The sequence below is a fragment of the Bufo gargarizans genome, chromosome 8, assembly GCF_014858855.1.
Source record: "Bufo gargarizans isolate SCDJY-AF-19 chromosome 8, ASM1485885v1, whole genome shotgun sequence".
Classification (NCBI taxonomy): domain Eukaryota; kingdom Metazoa; phylum Chordata; class Amphibia; order Anura; family Bufonidae; genus Bufo; species Bufo gargarizans.
The window spans coordinates 144,868,640-144,878,913 of NC_058087.1; the positions used below are offsets into that span (position 1 = coordinate 144,868,640).

General features: G+C 46.2%; 1 protein-coding gene across 1 annotated transcript in view; it reads right to left on the reverse strand.

Annotated features, from left to right (window-relative positions):
- Positions 1-3,752, reverse strand: part of BMERB1 (bMERB domain containing 1) — a 197,712-nt gene extending 193,960 nt beyond the window's left edge. The window contains exon 1 of the mRNA XM_044303169.1: positions 3,528-3,752. Coding sequence (XP_044159104.1) covers positions 3,528-3,648 — 121 coding nt within the window. The 5' untranslated portion in view covers positions 3,649-3,752. The remainder of the gene's footprint in view (positions 1-3,527) is intronic.
- Positions 3,753-10,274: the final 6,522 nt, after the last annotated feature.

Here is a 10,274-nt window from a genome sequence, read left to right on the forward strand (position 1 = left end):
CAGTCCGGCCCTGGTTGTACAGGACACGGCTCATTGCAATAATGGTTATAGTAACATAGAAGGCTGTCATAAAAATGACCCCTCAAAATACCAGGTCGTGACTTTTCACCTATTAACAAACCTTTCCTAATGTCTGACCTATTGTTAGTATCTGATGGTACTTTGGAGTAGGAAATACTGAGCACTCTACTTAAAGGGGTTGTCTGAGTTATATGAAAAGCTCCTTAGTGCCCCTAAATCTGATAAAATAATAAAAGAACATTTACTCAACACTTAGTCCCTGCCGTGTCCACGGCTGCTGCTGCTGTGGTCCTCACCAGCAGATTCTGTTTGTAGACTGCTGCAGTGACATAGCTACGTACAGCACGTGACCACTGGGGTCTCAGAAATCATATGCCATATAACATGCATACAGTGACTGGCTGCAGCAGTCGGGGGCCATATACAGCTAGATCACCAATGCACCGATTCTAGCGCTGCTGCTCTGGCTCTGGCGCTTGACTGCTGCAGCCGATCACTTGCCATGGAGGCAAGCGAATGGCTGCAGTAGTTACATTCTGTATACAGATAGATCACGGCTGCAGCCTGCGATATTGAGATACTCGATACCATTCGATACCACGCGAAAAAAATAAAACACTAAAAAAGCAGCGTGCATTCTGCATTTTATGGAACGTCCAGCCCATAATCGAACAGTCCGATCCTATTTTTTGGGGGGGGCAAGCTGACTAAAGATATTTTTTTATATTTTAATAGTTGACCTTTTTTTGAGCGTGGCGATATGTAAAATGTTTATTTATTTATTGTTTATATATTTTATATGTTAAATTGGGAAAGGGGGTGATTTAAACTTAATATTTTATTTTTTACTTTTTGTTTTTTAGCCCCCTTAGGGGCTAGAACCTGGGATGTTTTCATCTCTTGTCCTAATAACCCTGATAGAGCTCTTGTAGGGCGAATATGACTTTACACTGTCCCTGCTGCTCTGTGCTTTGTGCACACGGCAGCAGGGAGATTACCATGGCAGCCAGGGCTTTAGTAGCGTCCTGGCTGCCATGGTAACTGATCGGAGCCGCAGGATTATACTGCTGGGGCTCCGATCAGAAGCTGCCACTGCAGCACCAATGAATGAAGAGGAGAGGAGGGGACCCTCTGGCCACTGACACCAATGATTATAATACTGGGGGGGTTGGGGGGATGCACTGCGTCACCAATCTTTTTAGTACTGGGGGAAGGGGGGGGGGGCGCACTGCGCCACTAATGACTTTAATACTGGGAGGTTTGGGGGGGCGCACTGCACCACCAATGTTTTCAGTACTGAGGAAAGGGGGGGGGGGGCGCACTGCGCCACCAATGAAGATAAGTAACCTTTTAATACAAATACAGGAGGCAGGTGCCGGCGGCAGAATCACATAGCCAGCACCCGACCTCTATGACAGGGCGCTGCGATCCGCTGTAGTTAACCCCTCAGGTGCCTCACCCGCCGCCTATATTTGTATTATTGGGTGAGTTATCTTCATTGGTGGCACAGTGGCCACAGCCCCTCCTATCCTCTGCCCCTCTCAGGGGTGGGATTCAAATTTTTAACAACAGGTTCCCTACTCAACGGCGGACACGCGGCATCAAGACACATGTTTACATATACATACACCATATATATGCAAGACATAAACACACCATATACATGGAACACATACATAAATACACCATACATACACTACACACATACCACACAGCTTTTAAAAAGCCTATGGAATGGAAGCGCTCATCTCCAGCTGCCGCTGTAAGTTTAAAAACCAGATCTGGAGAACCTGAGGGAAGTGGCTGAATCCCATGCCTGGCCCCTCTCTCTTCTTATTGGCGGCAGCACCGGCACAGGGGGATGGGAGGGATAGACTCGTTCTCCCCTGTGCTGCTGAGGGAACATGGCGCGCGCTGTGAGCAGCGCGCTCCATGTTCTGTGATACTAGGCTGCGCAGTAGTGCAGCCTAGTATCGGTAAATGTCAAATCCCGGCATCGAATCGATACCGGTTACAAAAGTATTGATTAGATATCGATAATTCGATACCCGCTACAACTCTAGTTCACACTCATGCTTAGTTCCTTTCTGTTCAGTTTACTTTACCTTTTAATTGCAAGAAGAGCATAGTCTACAGTAATATTCTTGCCATTAAAGAAATAGAAAAAATGGAAACATCACAAACTGGATAGAGCCATTAGCAGTGGGATCTGTCAGTATTAGAAGGGACTCATTAAAAAAAAGTATCTGCTAAAGCAGTCATGGCTCCTTTAAAGGGGTTGTCTAATTTCAGCAAATTGCATTTATCATGTAGAGAAAGTTAATACAAGGCACTTCCTAATGTATTATTATCCATATTGTTTCCTTTCCTGTCTGGATTCATTTTTCCATCAAGTTATACACTGCTCATATCAAGGGGTTACGACCACCCTGCAATCCAGCAGTGGTGGTTGTGCTTGCACACTATAGGAAAAAGCACCAGCCTCTATGGTGGCCCAGACCAGGGTAGCATGCATAGGAGGGCGCTTTATCCTTTAGTGTTCAAGAACGACCACCGCTGTTGGATTGCAGGGTGGTTGTAACTCCTGGATATGAGCAATGTATAATGTGATGGAAAAATGAATCCAGTGAGCAAAGGAGGCAATATGGACAGTCACAATACATTAGTAAGTCCCTTCCTCTACATAATAAATGCCATTTGCTGGTATAAAACAACCCCTTTAATCCCGAAAGCCACGACAGCAGAGCCAACAGAGAATACATGAGTCTGGGCTATTTTTTTGCCAACTCCACCACTTTTACGATGTGTTAAACTCCATATTACAAATGACCCGTCTATTTATTTTCTACGGACAGATACAGACTATTTCAGAAATAGTAACATTCCTTTAATCCATTATCCAGTAGTCCAGAAAGGGCTAAATATGAAAATCTCTCCTAACAAAGGCGCAGAAATAACCAATTTATACATACACAAAGTGACAGCAGCAGACTATAAAATCCAATTTTAATTTGTGCTTTCTACCCAGAGGGCTATATTTTATATATTTATGAGGCAAAACATGTAATAACAAGTCACATGTCGTAATTCTTCAAATAATGAAAAGTGGTAACAAAATATCATCCAATGAATGCATTAGGAATGGCTGTGATAATGTGTAACTGTTTACATAACAATATATCAATCTGGTCAGTGTTTACAAATAGTCTAAGTAAATATTATGTCTCTGCACATACACATAGCCAGGGCTCAGCTTCCTCTCCTGCATCTCCTCCACCAGTTGGCTATGGGAACACTACCAGTATGTAGAGAGATTTTTCTGTATATATATACAGTATGCCCAGGACAGGGATGCAGAGGGTCAAGCAGATGGGCAGAGGCTGCCACTCTCAGCATGTGGGTGCACAGCTCAGTCCATGCCTGCTGGATGGACACACAATGGGTAATAGGACTGCTTCCTTGCAAGGTATGACAGCTGCATGCCTGTGATAATAAGCAGCACTTACTTCTTCTCCCCAGCCCCCCTGCTTTCCAGTCAGTCTCCTCCACTGCTCCATATCTTTTCATTGGCTTGTCTGTCTCCAAGGTGGCTGAGATGGATTTCTTCAACTCCATGGACGTCTGCATGGTTCCTGCTTCTCTTGGGTGCTCCTCACTATAGAGATTCCTTGGCTGTCTGTGGGTAGGCTGAGAGGTGATGGCTAGGTGGGATGGTGAAGGGAGGAGGAGGACTGTGCCTGCTCCCACTCACTCCATCCTCATGCTTCCCTCTTGGCTACTCAGCCCAGTATTTGGGGAAGGAAGAAGGGGAGGGGGGGAGGGGAGGGGGCAGGAGGGATGGATTGTGACGTCACTGCATCCCTACGGGGCTCTGAAAAGCAGAAAGGATGCTGCACGCATGCGCAGATCTGCTCTTCCTGAGTACCGCAGAAGAGGACACTGGGTTAACCCGTAGCCTGCTGGGGTACTCCCAGTGTGACTGACCTCTTCACTTACCTCACTTTAGGCTGAGAAATTGGTGCTCATAACATGCTTTTGTTTTAATTCCTCAGCCTTTGTTTTTTTTTTTAAGATCTCTGCTTGCTGTCAACAAATGGAGGACATCTACCCTGAAAAACGTGTCCTGGTCATGTGCAGCTAAATGTATAGCAAGTCGTGGGGGGGGGGGGGGTCACCTGTAGAAACTTCTGCAATTAAAGATCAGTTGTCAATGGGGAGATTGATGCAGAGATTTTACAAATCTCATTCACATGTGTGACCAGACCGCATGTCTTCTATAGGCTCCAGTCCTGATACACATGAATTTAGCACTGCTAATTTTTACCAAAACACCAGAATACGCTCATGCCTTTTTTTTTTTTTGCTACGGTTTTTGTAGCTTTTTTTTTGTGTTTTTTTATTTTTCTGCAAATGGCTGCGTGAACTGCATTTTTTTCTTTTTTCCCCTGAAAAAAACATCAGAGCTCCTGTATACTGTGTTTTTGAACTGCAATTTATTTTGGCTTTTTTCACCTATACTGAAAAAAATGCCAGAGCTCCAGCACAAGAAATACCAAAAATAGCACCTGATGAACAAAAATACCAGCGCCAAAAAACACTTCTTTGTCCTGCATTTCATATTTCACTTAGACCTCTAGCTATCTGGAGCTTGCAAAATAAGGGCTCATGCACGCACACGTTTTTTTTTTTTTATTCCGTTTTTTTCAGGTCCGTATACAAAATCAGTCAGTTCAATCGGGCTTTTAAAAAAAAAAAGGAAATGACTCCATGTGTATTCGGTGTCTGTATGTCCACATGTCTGTTCCGCCCAAAAAATAGAACATATTATATTCTTGTCTGTTTTGCAAACGAGGACAGGCATTGTTATGGAACTGCAAAAAATAAACGGATGTCACGTCATCCATTTTTTTGGCTGATCTATGTTTTGCAGACCGAAAAATACATATGGTTGCTCTGCAAAAACCACAGGTGCATATATATATATATATATATATATATATATATAGTTATATTTCCTGTTGTCTCATGATCCTCATAATCCTGTCATAGGACAGCGGGCAGGAACACTTTGCCAATATATTTTTAGAAATTATTTTCTACATTATCTAAATGTGTTTTCACCGTATTTACTGTTTCTATAACATCCAAATATTTCAAAAGGAGCCCTAATTGTCCAATAGAAAGTGCAGTCTTTTTGGTATGCAAGAAAAATCAACATTAGACCCTTCTCTTAGGGCTCATGCACACGGTCGTGGCCGTATTCACTTGAATGGGTCCGCAATCAGGGAGATCCGTTGTGAAATGGAGGCACAGAACGGAACCGTGGGTTTTCTGTGCATGGGTTTTCTGTGCATGTCTCTGCACGTGTATTGAGGACGCAATTTGCAATCCGCAGCACGGGCCCGGCCAGCACGCGGTCGTGTGCATGAGCCCTTAGACTGAGTTTACTTCTCAGAATGGATTCTATCATTTGCAGTCTGGCCAAACAGATGCGGGCAGCAAAAAATGCAGATCGGACACAGCCCAAAAATTCGGCTGTGTGCATGAGGCCTTAGTCCAGTGTTTCCCAACCAGTGTGCCTCCAGCTGTTGCAAAACTACAACTCCCAGCATGCCTGGACGGCCTTTGGCTGTGCGGGCATGCTGGGAGTTGTAGTTTTGCAACAGCTGGAGGAATACTGGTTGGGAAACAGTGCCTTAGACTACCTGCACAAGCAGCACATGGGCGCAGTTTAACATGCAGGAGATCCACCTAAATTTCTGTGCATTTCCACACCAAAACCCTCATGTGTTACTTGCGGGTTTTGGTGTGGATTTGATGCGGTTTTGCAGCAAATCTCACCCTTCCGTGTGGAAATTGACCTGCCGTGCGGATTTACAAATCTTAGCATGTCAATTATGTTTGCGATTTTTGGTGCGGATATTTCATCCTTTTCAATGGAACGAAAAAGCAAAGTGCCCATGAGATCTGTCTAATCTCATACACTTTGCTGGTGCTGCATTGTATGTCCATGACTTTACTGGAAAAATGAGCATTGCATGCTGCAGTATTTATTTCCAGCAAATATGCAGAATCTATGATGGCAGGTAGGTGCACGTGTGAACAGAGGCAGAATCCAGTTGGATTTTACATTGACCAGCCTGACCATTTTGGGATCCGTTCAGATGCTGTGTATATTAAAACACCCTTTCTCATTTATTGCACACGACCGTTTTTTTTTACGGTCCGCAAAAATGGGGTCCGTAGGTCCGTGATCCGTGACCGTTTTTTCGTCCGTAGGTCTTCCTTGATTTTTGGAGGATCCACGGACATGAAAAAAAAGTTGTTTTGGTGTCCGCCTGGCCGTGCGGAGCCAAATGGATCCGTCCTGAATTACAATGCAAGTCAATGGGGACGGATCCGTTTGAGGTTGACACAATATGGTGCAATTGCAAACGGATCCGTCCCCATTGACTTTCAATGTAAAGTCTGGAGTCTCTTTTATACCATCGGATCGGAGTTTTCTCCAATCCGATGGTATATTTTAACTTGAAGCGTCCCCATCACCATGGGAACGCCTGTATGTTAGAATATACTGTCGGATATGAGTTACATCGTGCAAACTCATATCCGACAGTATATTCTAACACAGAGGCGTTCCCATGGTGATGGGGACGCTTCCAGTTAGAATATACTACAAACTGTGTACATGACTGCCCCCTGCTGCCTGGCAGCACCCGATCTCTTACAGGGGGCCGTGATCAGCACAATTAACCCCTCATGTGCCGTACCTGAAGGGGTTAATTGTGCGTATCATAGCCCCCTGTAAGAGATCCGGGGCTGCCAGGCAGCAGGGGGCAGACCCCCCTCCCTCCCCAGTTTAAATTTCATTGGTGGCCAGTGCGGCCCCCCCCTCCCTCCCTCTATTGTAATAATAACATTGGTGGCACAGTCTGAGCCCCCCCCCCCCGGCCCCCCTCTTCCTCCCTCTATTGTATTAATATGTTGGTGGCACAGTGTGTGGCCTCCCCCGGCCCCCACTCCCTCCCTCTATTGCATTAATAAGATTGGTGGCAGTGTGCGGCCTCCCCCGGCCCCCCTCCCTCCCTCTATTGCATTAATTACATTGGTGGCAGTGTGCGGCCTCCCCCGGCCCCCCCTCCCTCCCTCTATTGCATTGATAACATTGGTGGCAGTGTGCGGCCTCCCTTCGGAGTCCCAGTTTAATCGCTTAAACTGGGACTCCGATCGGAACTCTGCTGCCACCAATGATCGGGGGGGGGGGGGAGAAGGGAGGCCGCACACTGCCGCCAATGTTATTAATGCAATAGAGGGAGGGAGGGGGGGCCGGGGGAGGCCGCACACTGCCACCAATCTTATTAATGCAATAGAGGGAGGGAGGGGGGCCGGGGGAGGCCGCACACTGTGCCACCAACGTATTAATACAATAGAGGGAGGAAGGGGGGGGGGGCTCACACTGTGCCACTAATGTTGTTATTACAATAGAGGAAGGGAGGGGGGGCCGCACTGGCCACCAATGAAATTTAAACTGGGGAGGGAGGGGGGTCTGCCCCCTGCTGCCTGGCAACCCCGGATCTCTTACAGGGGGCTATGATATGCACAATTAACCCCTTCAGGTGCAGCACCTGAGGGGTTAATTGTACGGATCACAGCCCCCTGTAAGAGATCGGGTGCTGCCAGGCAGCAGGGGGCAGTCATGTACACAGTTCGTTGTATATTCTAACTAGAAGCGTCCCCATCACTATGGGAATGCCTCTGTGTTAGAATATACTGTCGGATCTGAGTTTTCACGAAGTGAAAACTCAGCTCTGAAAAAGCTTTTATGCAGACGGATCTTCGGATCTGTCTGTATAAAAGTAACCTACGGCCACGGATCACGGACACGGATGCCAATCTTGTGTGCATCCGTGTTCTTTCACGGACCCATTGACTTGAATGGGTCCGTGAACAGCTGTCCGTCAAAAAATAGGACAGGTCATATTTTTTTGACGGACAGCATACACGGATCACGGTCTCGGCTGCAAAACGGTGCATTTTCTGATTTTTCCACGGACCCATTGAAAGTCAATGGGTCCGCGAAAAAAAACGGAAAAAGGCGCAACAGCCACAGATGCACACAACGGTCGTGTGCATGAGGCCTAAGGCTGGGTTCACACGGGCGTGACGGATTGGCTCAGGATGCGTTCAGGGTGCGTTCAGTGAAACTCGCACTATTTTGCAAGCAAGTTCAGTCAGTTTCTGTCTCCGATTGCGTTTAGTTGTTCAGTTTTTTTTTCCGCGCAGGTGCAATGCGTTTTGATGCGTTTTTCACGCGCGTGATAAAAAACTGAAGGTTTGCAAACAACATCTCTTAGCAACCATCAGTGAAAAACGCATCGCACCCGCACTTGCTTGCGGATGCAATGCGTTTTTCACGCAGCCCCATTCACTTCTATGGGGCCAGGGCTGCGTGAAAAACGCAGAATATAGAACATGCTGCGATTTTCACGCAACGCAGAACTGATGCGTGAAAAACAATGCTCATGTACACAGACCCATTGAAATGAATGGGTCAGGGTTCAGTGCGGGTGCTATGCGTTCACCTCCCGCATTGCACCCGTGCGGAAATCTCGCCCGTGTGAACTCAGCCTAACAGGCCAAACTGGATGGACAAATGTCTTTTTTCGGCCTTATATACTATGTTACTATGAAACAGATATAAAAGACTACAACTAGTTTTCACCCTAGGCGCATGAACTGCTGGAGGTGCACCTAATTTTTGACAAGACGCCCGCCTCCTCATAAATTAGCCAACTCCTCCGGCAACACAGATAACCCCCAATGTGTCATCATATACCTTGATATAAATCTGTCTGCCATGGGAGATGTGCGCTGGTCACCACATTCTAATGCAGTTGATCCCTCTCTATACGTGCCGCCAATGTGGAGAAATCAGCCTTTTCTTTTTATGCAAATTAGCCCTGGGTGCAAAGAGGGTGTTGCCGTTGCACCAAGAGGTTCTACTCATTCTCTTCTCGGTCGCATTCCCATCCCTTTGACTCACAGGGCTAGGCAGTGAAGACATACTCATGCCTGGCCCTGATGTCTCACGGCAGAGCGTTTGGCGCACGCGCAGTAAATGGCTGGGCAGATGGAGTTATGTCAAGGCATTTGACGATGGATTTCCTTTAAATAGCTCATTCCCCTGACTTCACCTTTAACATGAATTCTTGGCCAAGCATTTCCAATGGGAAAAGGGAAATAAGCCGCTACCAGACTCAAAGGATCAGGCATGTTGAAATCCGGCATAACTGATCCTTTTTTCCACCTACATCTGCTGTCAGTTGAGAATTAGGAGACCCCATAAATATTAGCCAGCCAGTCTAGCCAAAATCAGCCACTTCAGCCGACTTTCACATCATTTGTGTTTCTTCATACCCGCGTATCACGGCTAAATTTCCTTGTCGTCATGACTTTTTTTTCCATGCACAACCTCACAGCAGATGATAGAAGTGCAGGTTGATAAGTGTCCTGGTAAATAATACTTTCCATGCCTCCCCACTGGCATTGTGCTATGCTGAGAAGAGATTAGACTGAGTTGGGTTAATGTGCTGCAATGATTTTATTGACATTAGTAAGCAAATATTTATCTATTCACTATCGCCCCCTGCTGCTGAAAGAAAATATCATCTCTAAAAACCCAATTCAAGAGCCAGATTCTCCCTGCATTCATTAAATTCACCCTGTAGCACACGACTCTGCAGACTGCGGCCTGTCGGCCAGGTGCGGCCCTCCGCTGCTCCGCACATACTTTCTGGAGCTGTCAGCTTAGCTGAAGGCTTCCCAGACGAATGAGAAAATAAAAAGGAACATTGTGGCAGAATTATGAAGCGTAATTTAGGCGCAATGATGTATGTATGGAATCTGTATGCTAACTCTGCTATTATGCTCAACTTTTGTGCCGCCCTCAGCAGATTTCTAGATGTATTTTACTATAGCGTCCTTTTAATTTCCTGCTGCTTAGTGTGTTGGAGTTTGCACAGCATGTAATTAGTGAGTAGTCTCTTGATTAATACCTTTCTACTTAAAAGTATATCAATCTCATTAAAGGGGTTTACTGAGTGTTTTCTACTGATGACCTATCCCCTGGATAGATAATCAGTATCTGATCGGTGGGGGTCTGAAACCCAGGACCTCCTCCGAATAGCTGTTTCACAAGGCACTGGTGCTCCTGCGAGCGCCACAGTCTTCCCCCCGCTCACCAATCACAGTGC